This window comes from Notothenia rossii, assembly GCF_949606895.1.
Source record: "Notothenia rossii genome assembly, chromosome: 8".
Classification (NCBI taxonomy): domain Eukaryota; kingdom Metazoa; phylum Chordata; class Actinopteri; order Perciformes; family Nototheniidae; genus Notothenia; species Notothenia rossii.
This window is the reverse complement of record NC_136906.1, coordinates 16,089,834-16,111,380: the sequence shown is the minus strand read 5'-3', so window position 1 is coordinate 16,111,380 and position 21,547 is coordinate 16,089,834. Positions and strand designations below refer to the sequence as shown.

At 36.6% G+C, this 21,547-nt stretch overlaps 2 protein-coding genes across 3 annotated transcripts in view; both read left to right on the top strand.

Moving 5' to 3' along the window:
- The first annotated feature begins 536 nt into the window (after positions 1–536).
- Positions 537–10,638, top strand: LOC307014604 (nuclear GTPase SLIP-GC-like). 2 transcript variants are annotated; one of them, XM_079642615.1, is made up of 24 exons: positions 537–691; positions 1,257–1,338; positions 1,741–1,853; positions 2,028–2,075; positions 2,203–2,241; positions 2,417–2,456; positions 2,586–2,678; positions 3,874–3,964; positions 4,197–4,413; positions 4,534–4,749; positions 5,205–5,411; positions 5,496–5,671; positions 6,032–6,125; positions 6,212–6,299; positions 6,440–6,561; positions 6,894–7,067; positions 7,155–7,309; positions 7,441–7,564; positions 7,860–7,968; positions 8,062–8,195; positions 8,692–8,773; positions 8,892–8,970; positions 9,061–9,109; positions 9,210–10,638. In XM_079642615.1, the coding sequence occupies exons 2-23, from the start codon at positions 1,272–1,274 to the stop codon at positions 9,068–9,070; spliced, it is 2,478 nt and encodes an 825-aa protein (XP_079498741.1). In that variant the 5' UTR covers positions 537–691; positions 1,257–1,271; the 3' UTR covers positions 9,071–9,109; positions 9,210–10,638. The 2 variants fall into 2 exon arrangements, with proteins under 2 accessions (XP_079498741.1, XP_079498740.1); XM_079642614.1 differs by having other exon boundaries at positions 6,888–7,067.
- A 3,010-nt stretch (positions 10,639–13,648) lies between these two features.
- The window catches only part of LOC307014608 (nuclear GTPase SLIP-GC-like), a 29,935-nt gene continuing 22,036 nt past the window's right edge, over positions 13,649–21,547 (top strand). Inside the window, exons 1-19 of the mRNA XM_079642627.1 lie at positions 13,649–13,857; positions 14,425–14,506; positions 14,927–15,039; positions 15,194–15,241; positions 15,670–15,703; positions 15,803–15,889; positions 16,160–16,250; positions 16,946–17,162; positions 17,282–17,476; positions 17,940–18,137; positions 18,222–18,397; positions 18,829–18,922; positions 19,012–19,099; positions 19,233–19,354; positions 19,667–19,843; positions 19,928–20,067; positions 20,205–20,328; positions 20,718–20,826; positions 20,920–21,053. Of these exons, the coding sequence (XP_079498753.1) occupies positions 14,440–14,506; positions 14,927–15,039; positions 15,194–15,241; positions 15,670–15,703; positions 15,803–15,889; positions 16,160–16,250; positions 16,946–17,162; positions 17,282–17,476; positions 17,940–18,137; positions 18,222–18,397; positions 18,829–18,922; positions 19,012–19,099; positions 19,233–19,354; positions 19,667–19,843; positions 19,928–20,067; positions 20,205–20,328; positions 20,718–20,826; positions 20,920–21,053 (2,214 nt within the window). The 5' untranslated portion in view covers positions 13,649–13,857; positions 14,425–14,439. The remainder of the gene's footprint in view (positions 13,858–14,424; positions 14,507–14,926; positions 15,040–15,193; positions 15,242–15,669; positions 15,704–15,802; positions 15,890–16,159; positions 16,251–16,945; positions 17,163–17,281; positions 17,477–17,939; positions 18,138–18,221; positions 18,398–18,828; positions 18,923–19,011; positions 19,100–19,232; positions 19,355–19,666; positions 19,844–19,927; positions 20,068–20,204; positions 20,329–20,717; positions 20,827–20,919; positions 21,054–21,547) is intronic.

Here is a 21,547-nt window from a genome sequence, read left to right as displayed (position 1 = left end):
AAATATATTTAAAAAATATGTATTTCTCTGCAAGTGAACATTTCATCACTAACTTCATTTATTTTCTACAAGCTACAAAACTGACTTCAAATTGGTTCACAGTTACGTGGATATTTTATACAAGTGTAAATTTGGTTCACAGTTACGTGGATATTTTTTAAGATAATGGCAGGGGTTTACATTTCAGACACAAATGCAATTCAAATTGCATTTAAAGAGCAATAATTATCAATAAGACGTGATTAATGTACTCTGGGAGGAGTAACGTTGTGGGCCTCTTACAGGAAACAAGAGACTTAAGTTTCGTTTTCCTGTTTGTGTTAGGATATTTTATACAAGTGTAAATGTATGCACACAAACTCAAATTTATTTTCTGCAAGTGCTCACATCAGGTTTTACACGCTCTCGCATTTTGCACCATATCTACCTTCATAAAAGGACGACTTTAAAAGGGATTAGGATAATGGCAGGGGTTTACATTTCAGACACAAATGCAATTCAAATTGCATTTAAAGAGCAATAATAAATACATAAGACGTGATTAATGTAGTGTGGGAGGAGTAACGTTGTGTGCCTCTTACAGGAAACAAGAGATTTACGTTTCGTTTTCCTGTTTGCGGTTATTGAGATAATGAGAGAGAGACTCCGTTAACCGGACTTTGGCTGCATACCGTCAGGCGTCACGCTACGGGTAAGCTTTGGAACGATTCATAGTATTTTGTAAATTAATTGTCTTGTAATATGATGTATTTTAATTGTAATGTGTTAGGGCTTCTTGTGTGGTTGCTCAGTTGCTACCTTGGTCTCGGGCTCTTGAAAAAACACATTGATCTCAACGGGACTTCCTGGTATAATAAAGCTACAAATGAAATAAAGAAAGATGATCGAGTGACTCTTATTGCCCGTTCGAAAATCTAAAGGACGATGCTGTGAAAAACAAAACAACAAACTACATCGATTTGAATGCGTGCCTTGTCGCTGTAAACCAATATGTTGATACGTCTCGAGTCATTGACTGTGATGGGCGTTGCATAACTTTATATTATACACTTTGGTTTAAGCGGATCTTGTGCTAAAACATTTATTTTTGCTTATCTTGTGCTCTGACATATATTTCCAACATGCTTCATATCAACACTTTCATTAGGCAGCCATTATCACTTTTTATATAACCCGTTTTTATTTTATTTGTATTGATCATAACTATCACGAAATGTATTTTGGTTGATTTGAAACAGTTTGTGTTTACTTTCCAGTTGCTATTCTTAATCATGGATGATTTTGTTCACAACAAATTAACTCAATGGGATCTCAGCGAATTGATACAAACATTTAAAGGTAAAGTATTACTTTGCTTTTTGTTGGACAAAAATATAAATATACAACATATTATACAAATATTATGCATTGAATCTCCATGATATTATACCATTATCTGTATTATGTCGTATAAATTGATCATCAAAATCATTTTATTTATTTATTTTTTTGTTGATTATTGTTTTGAACATTTTGAGATCTTGCACATTTTAGTTAATCGAAACATAATTACATTCAAAGTAATGATTTTCTGTAGCATCGTGTGGTTTATTGGCAGATTATCAACAAAAGCCATTATAAATTCAGCTCAGAAATCCAGGCAATGCGCTCGGAGGCTGTCATTCTTATTAGAACAATTATTATTTGTCACTCTCCCCCCCCCCACCCCCTCCATTAATTATTTTTGTTTTTTTATTACAGAGCAACACATTGACAAGGAAGCTCTTTATGAACTGGATGATCAAACAATTGCTGAGTTGATCCCCATTGTTGGAACCAGACTAAAATTCAAGAAAAGACTCAAGTTGTTATTGGTAATGTATACACTGTTACACAAATACTCTGATAGTCTCATTGATCTCACTTTATGTGGATACACTGTTAAAAGCTTTAATGATGCCTAAAGACAAAGGATTCAAATATATCATTGACATAGCCTTTACGAAACATTTCATTACTTAATTGAGAGTATTTTCTTTTCTAACTAGGAGGAACAAAACACAACAGATCCGGAAACATCTGAATCTTCTGTTCAAGTTAGTTGAATGCAGTTTAATTCACTTATGTATCAGCTTAGACATTTATTACAATCATACATATTATATTGTCAATGTCTGTTCAACTATTTATATGGCCAATTAAGAGTATCACTTTTATTTGCAGTGTAAATGGGAGTTTGATGAGGAAGCTGTTTTTGCTCAGGTAATGATTACTTTAATAAATTGACCATGCTTGTAATCATGAACTTGACTGAATCCTTCATGTGTCAATATTTGAAGATAAGTTTAAATTGTTGTAAAAACTTGATTTCAAGATTCAATTTTGCATAGAGTTTTGAATGGGAAATGCAATACTTCATTAAAATGTTAATGTTCAGCCTCAGGTTTGTCCGTCGAGCAGCAAAGCAAATCATAAAGGTGAGATACGCAGTTTTATTGATATTTTTTAAACAATAATGAACCTGCTTTATCTACTGTAAACAATGTCGAGACACATTTTATATTTTTTCAAATAAAAATGTTATTTACAAAAAAATTAAAAACCAGGAAAGAGGAGTTTGGATCTTCAGGGTGAGTCCAGCCAAGGGCAATCCCCAGCCAGAAAACGACCACGTGAGGATATACAAGGATCATACACAGGTATTTATATTACTTTCCAAAATATTAGAAACTAGGGTTAATGTGTTTAATGTGTTTAATGTTCAGCAAATGAACTTTCATCGCATCTTATTAAGTTATAATGGCCTTAAACTGGAAGATACTTGCCATAGTATATAGATGATGAAGATGATACTTTCAGATATTCTTGATTGCTTCATTGGGAATATCACTCGTCACCGGCTTGAGCTTCAATATCAGGATACATGTATTTAGGGCTGCACGATATATATCGTGTCGTGACGATAATCGCGATATGCGCATGCACGATAATCACATCAAATTATTTTGCTGCTTGCTACAAAAGGAAAACTTGCGCAGCTCTCATGTCAGGGGTACTTGAGTGAGTGACATGCAGGCTCTGCATGCACAGCAAACCACCAATCACAATCAAATCTCCAAAGCAAACGGACCGGGTGATTAAAAGTAAAAACACTGAATAAAGTAGTTTCATGTGTTTCTCCAGGGCAGTTCGGCGCTGCTAACCGAGCTAGCTCAGCTTGTTGCTCTGATAACTTAAGATCCACACGTCCGTGATTAAAATCCTTCATCTGGTTGAATATAGTTACAAAAATACCAATTGTATAGCATTAAAGTTCAAGAAAGGATGGTTTGCGGACAAAAAAAACTGTCTTTTCTTCAATCCCTGTATTTTTTTTATATTGCAATATATATTGCAGGGGAAAAAAATATTGCAATGTCAGTTTTTTCCAATATCGTGCAGACCAACATGTATTTATTATCCTTGCAAGAATGGAAGTCATCACATAAGCATATGGTACAACTAGTTCCTCAAACAGTGTCCTTCACATGCTTCTATACAAGAGGGTGTATCACAGTCACAAGATACATACTGTAGATACCGGTTCAAAGCATTATTCTATGCTTAGTTCAGATTAGCTAAGGCCGACGTAAGCAATAAACATGGCATCTCCCTAGGGGCTGAATCATCATGTTAATCTTAGGAACATAGCTATCGTATGTTCAACACAGTGTCTCATGAGCTTCATCTATGTAATCACATCCGGTTACATACACAGTTACAGTTAGGCTTTTATTATCATGTGCTACTCTGATATTGAAAGAGTACGTTCAGTATTTTCCCAACAGAATACACCTTGATGGATATACTGGTTATTGGTTCCTGCTGAATAGTTCTTTACTTTTACTCTTGCAGAAGAAGTCATTCTGTCTGAGGTGAAAAACATCATGAGATGTGTCCACCAGAAACTACCTAACCAAGACGACAAGCTCAACAAGTTCCTGAAGTAAGTTTTGGTGTTTTCGAGCAGAGACCATAGTAAACTTGTCAAAATTATACAGCACTGAGGACACTGTTGTGATCTGTGAAAGTCCACATTTTTTAAACTCAGAAAATGAGTCTGAAGTAGGCTGTTCGTACATGCAGGTGGATTTCTTCTTGATTTTGACACACTCTTTTAGTGTTTGTTACATTTGTTAATTTGATCAATAACCCATATTCAAACTCTTGCACAACAGAAATAGCATCAACGATTTGGAGACAGACAAGAGGGAGGTGGTCGGCGTCTTTGGTAAAACGGGGGCTGGAAAGAGCTCTCTGATAAATGCCATCATTGGAGTGAAGAATCTCTTGCCCTCTGGAAGCATCAGTGCATGTACCTCAGTGATGATTAAAGTGGAGGCTAACATGCGTAACCCAAAGTATGAGGCAGAAATCGAGTTCATTACAAAAGAGGTAAAATTAGCTAAATATGTTTGTTAACTTACAGCTATTTCAACTTTTATGATGATGCTGCAAATAAATATATATACTGACTACACAACATGCCATAATAATACAACATTTTTTTTTTAGGAGTGGAAAGAGGAGTTGTGGACCTTGCTTAATTTCCTTGGTGATAACAAAGATAAGGCAGAAGACGAAGATGATCAAGACAGTGTTGAAAAGCTGTCAGAGTTGTATGGAGAAGAATGGAGAAAAAAATCAGCTGAAGACCTCATGGATAAAAAATATTTCAGAGAAATTCCTGAATTTCTCCAATCCAAGAGTAAGATTTTGACAAGTGATACAGTAAGTAGGACTACAACTTGTATCATCTCATAAAACAAACTCTTGGTTGGTGTAGTTTCACGACAGAACACCCAATGTGAACGTAAATTCGATATGTACATGTTCTGTAAACCTACTTTATGCATAAAAAGGGAAAAAATGTCTACCAGTAACTTGTTTGCAAGAACCTCCTAGATATTTAAAGGCACTATCAGCTTTACATTTTAAATCATGTTAAAAATGTTCAACCTAATTGTTCCTCATTACTAAAATATAAACTTAAGGTTTGCTACTTTTTGCTTGAATTCAGATTTGGGTGTTTTCAGTGATAAGGGTTTCAAATTGACTCTTTTAAAAAAAGGTTAAGCTGTAATAATTATTTAACACAATCTTTTAAATCTTTTAACTAAAACTTTAAGTTTGTTCATGTGAAATAAATGACCTTGCATTGCCTCTTGTATTTTTGTTTATTTTAGGCTAAAGAATTATCTGCAAAATTTGTCAAATACACACGAAGTGAGTCAAAAGAGGAAGATGCTAAAGAGCTGAAGAGGTTGTATTGGCCACTGGTGAAGTGTGTTACTGTCAGAGTGCCGAAAAATCGTCATCTCCAGCACGTCACACTTGTGGATCTTCCTGGAAACGGGGACCGAAACAAGAGCAGAGACAAGATGTGGAAAAAGGTGATTCATCCACATAAAGTTCTGATTACTGTGGAAGGTTACACTGACAATGTAACAGTTATTATTGGTTGTGTTCCCCTCCAGGTTGTTGGAAGTTGTTCTACTGTGTGGATTGTGGCTGAGATAAATCGAGCAGCTGCTGAAAAAGAATCCTGGGAGATCCTGAAAGAATCCTGCAGCCTCATGGGAAATGGTGGCGAGTGTCAGCAGATTCATTTTATCTGCACCAAGTCTGATCATTTTGAAGATTCAGATGATCAGTAAGTGGTTTAAGATGCCAAAAGTACTCAGTTAAATGTACCATCCATTTAGACACTGACGCTTGAGACGGAGATGGCCAAGAGGAGAAACCATAGGGAGATTTGTAGGTTAGCAGGAGGAGTTTGTACTGGATGCGTGACTTGACCAGGAGCCAGTGAAGGTGGATGAGGGTGGGGGTAATGTGTTGCCAGGGCTTAGTGCGGGTGAGGAGTCTGGCTGCAGAGTTCTGGACGTACTGGAGCCTGTCCAGGGCTTTGCTGGTGAACCTGAACAGAACTCCATTGCAGTAGTCCAGGCATGATATCCTGGAATGTATATACAGTTTATGTAATTCTCTAAATACAAATCTTTTCATATAGGTCAGCAGCTGGTGTTCGTGCTCAGATACTGAAACAAAACAAGCAAGCCAAGATAAAAGTGATGGCAGAATTCAACAAACTAAAAGAGGTTAAGGTGAGTTATATTGAAGGAAAATCAAACACAAATATTGTCCAAAACTGCAAACCTGCTTTTATATTGAAACTTGTTTATTTTTTTAGAAACAATTCAGTGAGGAGTGTTTCAAGGTTTTCACAGTGAGCTCCAAAGAGTTCTTGAGAAAGAAACATCTAGACCCAGAGGACACAGGTGATTCAAGTCTCCATAAGTGACCCCGGATGACAAAATGGTTTTATCTCCTCCATCGAATGTGTAGAGATACTAATTGAGTATAACACTTAGATTCAAGAATGTAATTATTAATTGTATATTAACTTTTTTTTTTACAGAAATTCCCAAACTGCAGGAATTCCTGCAAGATCTCAATGACTGGCACTCTGAGACATTAAACTATGTGTCTGGAGCTCGCGGGATTCTCTCTCTGATGCAGGGAGCCAGCAGCAGAAAAGGGGTAAGATCAAGTAACAACATCTTTCACTGTCTTTAATATTGACAGAAAATAATAACATTCATTGAAAGTAAGTAAGCTGCATACACTAAAATTGTGTGTAAAAATTGTAAAGTCAAAGACATTACTGTAGTAATGCATCCTCTCTGAAGCAACACAAACAGGTTACATTACGTAACCTGATTGTGTTGCTTCAGAGAGGATGCATTACTACAGTAATTAAAGGATTTTTTTTGTAGTTGTTGTTGTTGTTGTTATAAGGGCTTGAAAAAAAATCACAGCTAGTATTATGGTTGTATTGCTTTAAATAATGACTGTGTTGTGTATAGTTTCAGGCTAACATAAAGACGGCTGTGTCCATAGAACTTGAAGAAAAGCTGAGTCTTGAACTTGATAAAGTCAGGGAACCCATGGAAGAGACCCTTAAGGCTTTTGAAAAATGCCTCAGTGATGGGGTTAAAACATCTAACGGTTCATGTGACAAAGTCTTAAAGTCAGTCCTTTATCCGGTAAGTATTTAAGTTGTAATTAAATCAAAACAACTAATTTTGCACTAAAAATGAATATGTCTCTTACAAAATTCTGTTTTGTTTCAGACAAAGAAAGGTGGTGCATTTCACAAGATATTGAAGTGTGTAGTTGAGAATGGTGGCATCCACAAAACAAAGAAAGGGAAATTAATAAACATCAATATGAAGTTATCTTCATGTTTGACCGACAGCATTGACGAGGAATTTAAGAAGACCTTCCCGTAAGAAATGACTGAAACACATAAAACACTATGTTGGATAAATTGTGTTGTACAACACATTTAAATACATTTTTGAAAAACTTGTTGAGGCCTTAAGAATTTAAGCTTTTATTTGTGTTAATATATTTTAGAAATGAAGGAAACAGGGAACCATTCAACGGGGTCATCAATGTGTTTTCACTTGGCACAGAGGAGAAGATGATGAATAAGGAGTGCGAAAATGTCAAACTGCAGCTGACATTTCTCAAGACAGAGGTAAAGGATCCTATTCATTAGTCCATTATCAGATATGTTTGTAAAGCCAGGGAGACTGTAGTGGGTTAGCAATTATTATAAAATATAATACATTTTGATCAGTCAACATATTCCAGTACTATGTATATTATACATTGTACCATCAAACAGCACCTGTTTGCTGGTGAACAGGTCCTATCAGTTTGAATTATGTACTGATTTTCCAGGTAACATCTATAAAGGGAAAGATGAGCATAGTTTGTAACTTATTCATTTTTAAAATATGTTAATATCTGCTTCACATTCTCTCTCTAAGGAAGAAAAAATGAAAACAAAACTCAACAAACTCATCCGTGAGCGAAAGAAAACGATCTACAGCAGCCTGACAACAACAATCGAGGAGACCATGAAAGAATGCTATGACAGTAAGACAGAAGATCATTACAGACGTAGAAATACACTTCTACACATTTTTATGTTGCAACATGTTTATGTCGACATGTTTCTGTTTTGTGTAGGAGCAAAAGAAATTAGAGGAGAAGGCACGCTGAAAAACATGAGGGAAACTATTGAAATGCACGTGCATGGTTCAAAGAAGGTCATGTTTGTTCAGGCTAAAGACGCCATGATGGAACAGCTGAGAGACTTGATGGTTTGTCACATTTTATATTTCGTCATACAGTAATGATACAGAAATAATTCTTCACTTAAAGGTCACCTATTAGGCAAAATCCACTTTTTCATGTCTTTTAAACATATATGTGTCCCCTCTGTGTAAAGAGATTCTGAAAGTTTCAGGAAAAAAGATTCACTCTCTGTGTTCTTTTTAACCAAATATCTCTCAGAGGGGCGTGGGGAGTGGCTCCTTATTTTCATCTAAAGTAAAAGACAGAGAATCAGCACTTTTGAGACAGAGCTGAAACAGAGGGGTTTGTGGGATGCTACATTGGGTGATCTGTTTGGTATTTGGAGCCAAACATTTCAGAGACATATTTTGTATATATCTGAGACCTATAATATATTGACAAAAAACAGTATAATAGGGGACCTTTAAACATGTTGGGAAATTCAACTAGGAACACTGCAACACAAACATACATGTCCAAAAACGTCAGTGATAATTGATAAATATTACAATGCTGATTTAGTTGGAGATCCTGGAGAAACTGGAGAGCATGTTGCAGGAATCAATCGAGCTGTCACTCAAAACAGATGGTGTCTCCATCCCAGGTAAAGGAAACTAAATCACAAACAAATACTGTACATTTGATCGTAATTAAAAAGTCGACACATTTCCATCAGTGTATTAAATGAATCCACTTGTTTGAAACAATATGTTTTTTTTTAGATGTAAGTGCGGAGCTTGAGATGGTAAATAACTACTACAATGAACTGACCGAATGCCCAGATGATGATGCAATTCTTAGGTAAAACTCAATTTAAACATAATGTAAACTATTCATATTGTCTGGATTATGACTTGTTTTCTTAAAATACTAACAGTGCTTTTATTACAGTATTGATTAACGGGGTCAAGCAGCTGCAGTGCGTCCATGATGTGTACAGGTAGGTTTTATTGAACCTGACGATCCAAACTGTTAATAAGTGTTTGTTATTAATATTCAATTTCACAACATCGCTCTTTGTCTCTCTGGTGGCGATTCAGGGTAGATCCGTGGAGACTAACAGCAGACGCCTGTTAACATACCGAGGATAAAAGACATTAGGCCTCTGGATTGGGTCTCAACAATTGTTTTTAAGTTCTTATCTCCGTTGACTTTGAGTGTTTTTTATTTTTAGCATAAAGCGGTTCCTTAATTCAAGTCATTTACAAATCATATTCAAAAAACCAGTTTGATGATAACGTTATTATGCTGTACAGTCTATCAAGTAATATCTCCATGTCAATAGCGACATCCACCCCACCCCTGCTTTCGTGCGCATCAGCATTTTAGTTGTCTGCCAGAAGCAGTGGCGGATATTGATAAGGGCTGTCAAATAATATTTCTGTCTTTACTCCTAGATATTTAACCTTTTCTGTGTGTTGACATTTACGACCAAGCCTGAGTGTGAAGCCAGCTTTAAGGAATGTGCTCCAGCACTTAGTCTTAGTTTTATGACCGGTCAACTCTCGATCACAGAGCCTAAGAGTCAGATAAGTGATTAAATGTCTCCAGGTGTTAACGCCCCATCCCCCAATATGTGGTTTAACTCTCTGTAAATTAGTTAAATGATCTATCGAGAGAGATACTGGGCAGAATTGACATGGCAACCCACCTGTGCAGTCAGAACCTTTTGCTGCTCTGACTTGTGATGTGAATTTCTCCGGCCGATACTTGTATTAAACATTCAATGTTTGACATCAAAGCTCCAACTCTCCTCGTGTCTCTCTGAGTCCTGACTCTCCATTGCTGCAGGGTCGAAGGGTTATCACAGCAGGCATCTGGCAGGGAAGTTCTCATACTCAAAGAAGGGCGGGGGTGATCTCAGGTCGCCTCAATATGGGGGAGAGAGAGAGGGGGGCGGCGGGTAAACTATCTCTATCAAATAAACACTTTCAATGTTTATAAAGTAGTACGGAAATTAGTAAAATTAATGCGATGGGAGGTGCACCGCCCAGGGCACCAAATCAGCTAGAACCCCGCCACGGGCCAGAAGCATTCATAAATACTTTTTAATCCAGTTTTCAGTACACTTTTACTAAACACTTTAAATCTTGGCATTTTTTATACAACAGGCTTTTACCTTAGCTCAGGCAACAGGAGTTATTGGCAGATCTATATCTGATTCTAGTTTAGGCTGACATTTCAATGAATTAATTAAATCCTCAACATTGATCACAGCACTACTGGTTGATTTGGATGTAGACTAGGCTTCTTAAAGAATGATTTTGACCTGTTTTTTCTTATTTTAAAGCACAAAACTCACTGCAAATTAATGGTATTTTGTGTTTTTCATTCATATATGAGAAATAGGAAGATCTAGATGATGGCTTCTCTGGTTTCTTGTTACTTACTTTTTTTTTTATCCACACCGATTCTTCATGCATACATGTATTTGATTTGGTATACACTCCAATAAACTGATGCAAATCACTTGTATTGTTCATGTTCTTGTTGAAGGATCTATCTGCTCTAGGTTTTTGATAACATCAGTTTCTATTGTTAGATAATCAAATGATTTTCCAAACTTGTTATTGACTATTTCTTTTGAGTGAAATTATGTGAAACGTGTGCTCTTCCTGCCAAACAGGTTCAGTACTAGTGTGCAGTTATTTTAATTAATGGATAATAATAATAATAGGTATGCTCTTCAATGTCACTAACAGGCTACCTACTGATTGGTCCCAAAGTGTATCACCATTTACTTCTATTTTCTGAAGCAACAAAGCATCCGTTAAAACCTTGTTTTTAGTGAAAGCTAAATCTTAAACAAAACATCCCTTAACTGGCCTCTCTATCAAGTGGCTATTCCTGACAAATGAAGCTCAGCGCAAGTTCAACCAGGAAGACCGTCTTTACGCTTGTATTTCTATTCTCATGCTATTACTCTCCGTCCTATCAATAAGTGACCGGGGGCGTCACTCTTCAGCTTAACCAATCCCTTTGCTCTATTCCCAAGAGCCTATCATAACGCTCTGTCAAACCTTTTAAATCTGCGCTTCCCCCTCTGGCAGCTGTCATTTCAGGTGACTCTACGCAACCTTCCTCCACCCCTTTTCACCTCCCGTACCGCTGAATCGAGGATCAAGCTAAACCACTCCTCTTCAGACCTACCCAACTATCCATTCACCACCACCAGTGCATAGACCCCCAGAGGGGTTTCATCGGATCGGCTCTACCTTCCCGAATGATACTTCCTGCACAACGGGGCCTAATCGCCAAAATTACATTACATTCATTTGGGCATCTGCGCAATAAATGTGTATTATTACATCAAAACCGTCTCTCCTGATTGAATTAGTGTTGTCAGCAGTTATATGCTCTCCTGACTAACATCAATCCGCCTCGGTGTTCTTCGTCATTCGTTTTCTCCTTTTCCCCTGCCAAGTGCTGTACCAGAAGCAAAAGCATAGCTCTGCATGGAAGCTAGCAGTTATAGTAACTTTTCAGATTGTCAGGAAACCTGTTTGTCAATATTGTGTATCTACAACCCAAACATATATGTTATTGTTATATGTTATATGTATGATATGTTATTTATAGTGTTGATATTCTGTGAAATTTCAATAATTTGAAAATACATTTCTTTTCAAATTATGTTCTTCAAAAAAACCTCAAAATTACTTAATTAAAATATACATCTTCACCAAAACATTAGGTGTTGTTCAGGCCATTTGGCAAGTGTGTTGTGTTCAATATCAATTTGATAAATGTCTGATTTTTGCAATATTTAAATATTCCGCTTCTGTTGTCACCTTAAAAAGGGTATATTTAAAAGCAATATAGTAAGAGTGAGACGCCCATTTTGTTTGCCTTTTTTTGTTTGTTTCAGATGTAGCAGTTCAGGTTAGAGACTTGTCATTTAGCTTACTTCTGTTTCCTTTTAGGGACATTTTGTTTAGCCAACTTCTGTTTATTGATGTTGGGCATCACTGATCTCCAAAGTTTAAATAAACTGCTGAAGTGGAGTTTTACTTGTCTTGCTGACTTTTTGGAGTTAACTATCTCATGGAGTAGGAGGCTGTATAGGTTGGGTTTGGAATTAGGCAACAGCTGGAGCCTATTGACTCCACTCTCTTTCAGGAGGAGTCAAATACCGACTACAGCACAAGCCAGATGAAACTGTTAAATGATTACGTAATCCATCTTCAGGAATACAATACACTTTAATAGATACAAATGTGTAAAGTGCATTGTGCAAATATTGCAAATTAAGTGAAAATATCACTACTCAAGTGCAAAGTGCCATTATGTTGTTTGTTTAAAGAGCAGGTAATACAAAAGCCGAGCCACCCAATATTTACAAGGCCAAAGCCAACAGCCAATCATAAAGAGGTGACCTTTGTTACAATCCTTTTTATTTTACTTTATACAACTCCACTACATTGCAGGTGGATTATTGTAATACCAACTGCAGTAGACATATCATGCACTCATGATGCATATTAACAAACCAGTGGATCCCAGCCTTTTTGGATTAGAGACCCCGTGTCATGTTTCAGATTTCTGTGACTTGTTTGTTCAATTAAAGTGACAATCATATTCGGAATTTCTTAATCATCCCTTAAGAGGAAATAATTATACAAACACTTGACATAAAGATGCCTACATGATTAGAGAAAGGACCACTTTAACAGGAATAGGATAATGGCAAGGGTTTTTACATTTCAGACCCAAATGCATACATGTATAATGATTAACTTAGTGTGGGAGGAGTAACGTTTTGCGCCTCATAGAGAGGAAACAAGAGACTGTAAATTAGTGATGGGATTTATGGCTCTTTGAAGGGAGCCGGATCTTATGGCTCCGTTCCTTTCAAAGAGCCGTTCAAAAGAGCCGGTTTTTTTGGCGAGGTTACTTGGTTTGTCTGTGAAATAATCACCAGGATAATGATTGACTGTATTGCCAGACCTAATGTCAATAATCTGCTTTGTAAACACGACAAAAGGTGGCGCCATATCCATGTCATTCATGTCCGTGAATGTACTACTTTGAATTTACCCTCCGTATGTGTTAAGTAAATAAAGTTGCCTTGCCTTGAATGAAATTCACGCAACTCTTAATATTATATACTGTGTTTTTAAGTGGCGATGGAGATCATTTGTTGGCCCTGCTTTAAAGGATATTTTGCCTTTACAAATGGTGCGCTTTTTTGGTTGAAGTGCATCAAAATGCTGCTGCGTTTTCGCGTTTGGCTCATTTTCCATCCGAAAAACACGTCGTCTACCTGTCCTGTAGCTTGTCCACTTGTTATGACTTCTCTCTCTCGCGTATTCCGTTAAGACTCGCGTATTCCGTTAAGACCCACCCCATCTCACTCCTCCTGCTGAAACCTACTAATCAGAGTAGGGGCGGGTCTTCTCAGAATACGTTTGGGGAACAAAATCAAGCTTTTTAACAGGCGAGTGGATTTTGGCAGGCAGTGAGTGCGGACTAACAATTGAACGATAACAAGAACGGCTCTCACCAAGTACGACTCGGTTCCCCTCGTTCATACCAAAGAGCCGTTCAAAAGAATCGGCTCGTTCGCGACCGACACATCACTACTGTAAATGTAGTTCTCCTGGTCACTGTTGGGCGGTTGTTGAGATAATGAGCAGGAGACTCCATTAACCTGATTTTGGCTGCATATCTAAAGGCTGTACTCTACGGGTAAGCTTTGGAACGATTCATAGTATTTTTTAAATGAATTGTATTGTAATATGATGTATTTTAATTGTAATGTGTTAGGGCTTCTTGTGTTGTTGCTCAGTTGCTACTTTGGTCTCGGGCTCTTGAAAAAACACATTGATCTCAATGGGACTTCCTGGTATAATAAAGCTACAAATGAAATAAAGAAAGATGTTCGAGTGACTCTTATTGCCCGTTCGAAAATCTAAAGGGCGATGCTGTGAAAAACAAAACAACAAACTACATCGATTTGAATGCGTGCCTTATCGCTGTAAACCAGTATGTTGAAGAGACTCGAGTCATTGGGCATGATGGGTGTTGCATAACTTTATATTATACACTCTGGTTTAGCGGATCTTGTGCTAAAACATTTGTTTTTGCTTACCTTGTGTTCTGACATTTATTTCCAACATGCTTCATATTGACTCTTTCATTAGGCAGCCATTATCACTTTCTATAACCCTTTCTTTTTCTATTAACATCAAAATTCACAAGTAGTTATTGTGTTGATTAAAACAATTATAATTGTTTTATTTGTTTACTTTCCAGTTGCTATTCTTAATCATGGATGCTTATGTTTGCAACATATTAACTGAATGGAATCTCAGCGAATGGATACAAACATTTAAAGGTAAAGTATTACCATGGTTTTTGTTGGGCAAAACTATTATACAAAGTCGATATGACCTTCCAATACTGAAATATCTATAAACTGCCTCAACATCGTTACTCAGTAATTTTCTGACATATCCCTGACATACTTAAACAATCTTAAAGACTTGTACATTTTCACTCAGAAAGGAAACTATTAAATATTAACGTTCAGAGTGACTTATTTTATGTAGTATCTTTTCAGCAGCACTGAAATCAAGACTGAAAATAACAAATAACAAAATATGAATATGAATTCAGTTCAGACAACCTTATGAGGCTGTAATGCTCTTTAAAACATATTTTTCACAGCTCAACTCACATTTTTACTCCATGCAAAATACACATCTACAGATATTTGCAATTGGTTGACATTTCTTAATTACATTTTTTTTTACAGATCACGAAGTTGACAAGGAAAGTCTTTTTTGTCTGGAAGATCATCACATTGCTGCCTTGATCCCAAAAGTGGGACGACAGTCAATATTCCAAAAGAGACTCAGGTGGTTAAAGGTAGTGTCTGCATTTTTATTGTTTGGTCTCATTCATCTCAAGAAATGTACGAGATCTACATACAAAGGAGTATAATATATCTGATTGACTTTACCATCATTTTATCAAAGTTCTTTACTATTATGGATTTGAGACTATTTTCTTTTCTATCTAGGAGGAACAAAACACAACAGATCCGGAAACATCTGATTCTTTTTTTGAAGTTAGTTGAATGCAGTTTAATTCACTTTTTATATTGTCATTGTCTGTTCAACATTTTACATGGCCACTATGAGTATTTCTTTTATTCAGAATGTAAATGGGATGAAGCTGGAAATCAAAACTTTAAATGGACCATGCTTGTTATCATTAAACTTGACTCAATCCTTTACGCATTGACATTTGAAGTGTCTTGAGAAAAAGTCACCTTTAACTGAAGAACTATGTGTGCATAGTGCTGTTCATTCAGTTAAAAGAATGCTGAATGTGATCACTTGATAGCCCTTTTTTAAGTATATATTATTTTGCACAGAGTTTTGAATGGGAAATGAAATGCAATTGTATGTGTGTGTGTGAATTGTAAAGATGTGTGTGCAAGCCTGTAACTCCCTGTGAGAGGACAAAGAGTCAAATGTTCATGTTCATCCTCAGGTTTGTCCGTCCACCAGCAAAACAAATGATAAAGGTGAGATACAAAGTGTCTTATGGATTATATGCAGTTTTATTCATATTTTATAAAAAAAACAATAAACCTGCTTTATCCAATTTTTTTCAAAAAAACAAGGAAAGAGGAAGTTGGATCTCCAGGATGAGTCCAGCCAATCCCCAGCCATAAAACGAGCATGTGAGGATATACAAGCTACAAAAAGAGGTATTTATTATTACTTTCCAAAATAATAGAAAGTAGGGTTAATAGGTATAATGTGTTTAATGTTTTATTGTTCAGCAAATGAACTTACATATATTTAGCAACACAGGTCTTATAAAGTTATAATGGCCTTAAACTGGAAGATACTTGCCATAGTATACATGATGAAAATGATACTCTCAGGTATTCTTGATTGCTTCATTGGGAATACATCTTAATGGACATACTGGTTATTGGTTCCTGCTGAATAGTTCTTTACTTTTACTCTTACAGAAGAAGTCATTCTGTCTAAGGTGAAAAACATCATGAGTCGTGTCCTTTATAAACTACCTAACCAAGACGACCAGTTCAACAAGTTCCTGAAGTAAGTATTAGTGTTTTCGAGCAAGTGGAAAGAGTTTAAAGAAACCGTAAACCTGTCGAAATTATACAGCACAGAGAGGGATTGACTGTATCCCTTGTCAATATCTTACTCTTGGAATTGAGAAATTCAGGAATTTCTCTGGAGCATTTGTCTTCCATGAGGTTTTCAAGAGATTTTTTTCTCCATTTTCCGTACAGCGCTGACAGCTTTTTAACACTGTCTTGATAATCTTCGGCTTTTTCCTGATCATCAAGGAAATGATTCAACTCCTCTTCCCACTCCTAAAAAATATATGTTTTATTATATGGCATGTTGTGTAGTCAGCAGGAAGTGCACTCATCCACGCTAATATCTATAACGCCATACCATGTGATTGATTTTTTTATAAAAGCAGTTTTCGGGACTTCTGCCACAAAGAACAATTACTCACTATGTAACAATACCAGTCGACATCAGTGACGAGCCCCTGCCACATGCGATGCTGATTATTGTGGAAGGTTACACTGAAATCACTGTTGTGATTTGTAAAAGTCCACATTTTTAAAAATCCAAAAATCAGTCTGACGATAGTATTATGCTTAAATAGGATGTTCGTACATGCAGGTGGATTTCTTCTTGATTTTGACGCAATCTTTTAGTGTTTGTTACATTTGTTAATTTGATCAATAACCCATATTCAAACTCTTGCACAACAGAAAGAACATCAACGATTTGGAGACAGACAAGATGGAGGTGGTCGGCGTCTTTGGTAGAACGGGGGCTGGAAAGAGCTCTCTGATAAATGCCGTCATTGGAGTGAAGAATCTCTTGCCCTCTGGAAGAATCAGTGCATGTACCTCAGTGATGATTAAAGTGAAGGCTAACATGCACAACCCAAAGTATGAGGCAGAAATCGAGTTCATTACAAAAGAGGTAAAATAAGCTAAATGTGTTTGTTAACTTAGAGCTATTTCAACGTTTATGATGAAGCTGCAAATGAATGTATAAGCTGACTACACAACATGCCATATAATAAAACATATATTTTTTAGGAGTGGGAAGAGGAGTTGAATCATTTCCGTGATGATCAGGAAAAAGCCGAAGATGATCAAGACACTGTTAAAAAGCTGAAAGCGCTGTACGGAAAATGGAGGAGAAGGTCTCTTGAAACCCTCATGGAAGACAAATGCTTCAGAGATATTCCTGAATTTCTCAATTCCAAGAGTAAGATATTGACAAGGGATACAGTAAGTAAGATTACAACTTATATAATTTCATTAGACAGACTCTTGATTGGCGTAGTTTCACGACAGAACACCAAATGCGAACGTAAATTCGGTATGTCATCAGAAAAATGGGCTTGATCTATCTGGGCTCTAATAACAATAACTACTAAACCATATCTACTTTATGCACGGAAAGAAAATATCTAACAGTAACTAACTTGCTTGCAACAACCTAGATATGTTAAGGAACTATCAGCTTTACATTTGAAATCATGTTAAACATTTTAAACCTAATTGTTCCCCATTGCTAAAATATAAACGTAAGGTTTGCTACTTCTTGATTTAATTCCGATGTGGTTGTTTCAGTGATAGGGTTTCAAATTGACTTTTAATGTTATGCTCTAATAATTATTTAACACAATCTTTTAAAGCAAATTCAAGTTAAAGTTGTTCATGTAAAAGAAATGGCCTTTTATTTTTTTAGGCTGAAGACTTATCTGGAGAATTGGTCAAATACACACGATGTGTGGAACATGGTGAAGAGGTGGAGAGGGGGTATTGGCCACTGGTGAAGTGTGTGACCTTCAGGGTGCCGGAGAATCGTCGTCTCCAGCACATCACACTTGTGGATCTTCCTGGAAACGGGGACCGTAACAAGAGCAGAGACAAGATGTGGAAAAAGGTGATTTATCCACATAAAGTTCTGATTATTGTGGAAGGTTACACTGACGATGTAACCGTTATTATTTGCTGTGTTCCCCTCCAGCTTGTTGGAAGTTGTTCTACTGTGTGGATTGTGGCTGACATAAATCGAGCAGCTGCTGAAAAAGAATCCTGGGAGATCCTGGAAGAATCCTGCAGCCTCATGGGAAATGGTGGCGAGTGTCGGCAGATTCATTTTATCTGCACCAAGTCTGATAGTCTTGGAGGTTCAGATGATCAGTAAGTGGTTTAAGATGCCAAAAGGACACAGTTAAATATACCATCCAATTTAGACACTGACGCTTGAGACGGAGATGGCAAAGAGGAGAAACCATGGAAACATTGATTACGTTAACAGGCACATTAGTATCCTGGTTTTGATCGTATTCACGGATATAATGTTCACTTGAAACATGATCAACCAGGTTATTCATGATCATAACAGTATCCATGTTTCTAAAATGTCTGCATGTGTGTCTTGATTCCTCAACATCTCAGCCATTTATTTCTGTCCTAATGTTGTTGCTTCACAAACACTTTTTGATGCTGGATTACGCTACTCCATGTGATCACTGGTTATTGAAAGTGATGAGTATGCTGCATAGTGATATGATATCCTGGAATGTATAGGCAGTTTATGTGATTCTTCAAATACAATTATTTTCATATAGGTCAGCAGCTGGTGTTCGTGCTCAGATACTGAGAGAAAACGAGCAAGCCAAGAGAAAAGTGAGGGCAGAATTCAGCAAACTAAAAGACGTTAAGGTGAGTTATATTGAAGGAAAATCAAACACAAATATTGTCCAAAACTGCAAACCTGCTTTGATATTGAAACTGTTTTTTCTTTTTTTTAGAAACAATTCAGTGAGGAGTGTTTCAAGGTTTTCACAGTGAGCTCCAAAGAGTTCATGAACCAGAACAGTCTAGACCCAGATGACACAGGTGATTCAAGTCTCCATAAGTGAGCCCCCGATGACAAAATGGTTTTATCTCCTCCAATAAATGTGGAGAGATAATAATTGAGTATAACACTTAGATTCAAGAATGTAATGTATGTATGTTACCTGTTTTACAGAAATTCCCAAACTGAAGGAATTCCTGCAAGATCTCAATGACTGGCACTCTGAGACAAGAAACTATGTGTCCGGAGCTCGCGGGATTCTCTCTCTGATTCAGGGAGCCAGCAGCAGAGAAGGGGTAAGATCAAGTAACAACATCTTTCACTGTCTTTAATATTGACAGAAAATAATAACATTCATAGAAAACAAGTAAGCTGCATACACTAAAATGTTGTGTACAAATTGTAAAGTAAAAGACAGACTGCTTACATGTAATGTTGCCTGTGGAGCCAACAAGGTATTGGATTTACTGAGTTTGTGTTGCTTCAGAGAGGATGCATTGCCACAGTTATTAAAGGGCTTTGTACGTTTTGTTGTAAGGGCTTGAGAAAAAAAGTTCCATAATGAATTACGGTTGTATTGCTTTAAACAATGAATGTGTTGTGTATAGTTTCAGGCTGAAAAAACGGCTGTGTCCATAGAACTTGAAGAAAAGCTGAGTCTTGAACTTGATAAAGTCAAGAAACCCATGGATGAGACCCTTACAGCTTTTGAAAGATGCCTCAGTGAGGGGGTTGAAACATCTAAAAGTTCATTTGAAAAAGTCTTAAACTCGGTCCTTGATCCGGTAAGTATTTAAGTTGTAATTAAATCAAAACAACTGATTGCTCTTAATATGAATATGTCTCTTACAAAATGTGTTTTGTTTCAGCTAAATTACAGGTCATTGAAGTCTGTAGTTGAGAAGGGTGGCATCCACAAACCAACAAGTGGAGATTTAATAAACATCAATATGAAGTTATCTTCATGTTTGACCGACGGCATTGACGAGGAATTTAAGAAGACCTTCCCGTAAGAAATGACATAATAATCACATAAAACACTATGTTGGATAAATTGTGTTTTACAATACATTTATATACATTATTGAAATACAATTTGTTGAGGCCTTATGAATGTAAGCATTTATTTTTGTTAATATGTTTTAGAAATGAAGGAAACAGTGGACCATTCAACGGGGTCTTCAATGTGTTTTCACTTGGCACAGAGGAGATGATGATGAATAAGGAGTACGAAAATATCAAACTGCAGCTGACATTTCTCAAGACAGAGGTAAAAGATCCTATTCATTAGACGTTATCAGATATGTTTGTAAAGCCAGGGAGACTGTAGTGGAAGGGTGAGCAATATTATTAAATATAATACATTTTGATCAGTTAACATATTCATATACATTGTACTGGAATAACTCACGAACTGGAGATGGCTTTGAAAAATTAACTGCAGCTGTAAAGCTGACCCTGCCCCAAGTCATGAAGACACACTAAAGATTACAATAGAATATTCTGATATTGAGCAAAGTGCACTCCCAGCTGGTGAACACGTGCTATCAGTTTGAATAATGTACTGATTTTCAGGGTAAAATCTGGAAGAAATTATGAGCCTTTTTTGTAACTTATTGATTTTAAAATATGTTATCTGCTTCACATTCTTTCTCTTAGGAAGAAAAAATGAAAACGAAACTCAACAAACTCATCCGTGAGCGAAAGAAAACGATCTACAGCAGCCTGACAACAACAATCGAGGAGACCATGAAACCATGCTATGACAGTAAGACAGAAGATCATTACAGACATAGAAATACACTTCTACACATTTCTATGTTGTAATATTTTGATGTCAACATGTTTCTGTTTTGTGTAGGAGCAAAAGAATTTGGAGGACCAGGCATGCTGAGAAACATGAGGGAAACTATTGAAAAGCACGTACATGATTCAAAGGACGTCATGTTTGCTCAGGCTAAAGACGCCATGATGGAACAGCTGAGAGACTTGAAGGTTTGTCACAATTTATATTTCGTCTTACAGAAATAATTCTTCACTGAAACATGTTGGGCTGCACATATCAATGTTTATCAATAATTTGTGGTCATCATTTACAAAAAGGACTTTTCTTAATTCAAGGGAAATTCAACTAGGAACACTGCAACACAAACATACATGTCCAAAAACGTCAGTGATAAGTGATAAATATTTCAATGCTGATTTAGTTGGAGATCCTGGAGAAACTGGAGAGCACGATCCAGGAATCAATTGAGCTGTCACTCAAAACAGATGGTGTCTCCATCCCAGGTAAAGGAAACAAAACAAAATCTCAAACAATACTGTACATTTGATCGTAATTAAAAAGTCAATACATTTCCATTAGTGTATTCAATGAATCCACTTCTTTGAAACAATATGTTTTTTTTGTTTTTTAGATGTAAGTGAGCAGCTTGAGTCGGTAAACAAACACTACAATGAACTGACCTAAAGCGCAGATGATGGTGCAA

What these genes read in the sequence shown, in the direction of transcription:
- LOC307014604 (XM_079642614.1), top strand. Translation starts at nt 1,272, where the DNA reads ATGGATGATTTTGTTCACAACAAATTAACTCAATGGGATCTCAGCGAA. An exon ending in CATCTGAATCTTCTGTTCAA is followed by an intron (nt 2,076 to 2,202) that starts GTTAGTTGAATG and finishes TTTTATTTGCAG; the next exon opens with TGTAAATGGGAGTTTGATGA. An exon ending in AAGCTCAACAAGTTCCTGAA is followed by an intron (nt 3,965 to 4,196) that starts GTAAGTTTTGGT and finishes CTTGCACAACAG; the next exon opens with AAATAGCATCAACGATTTGG.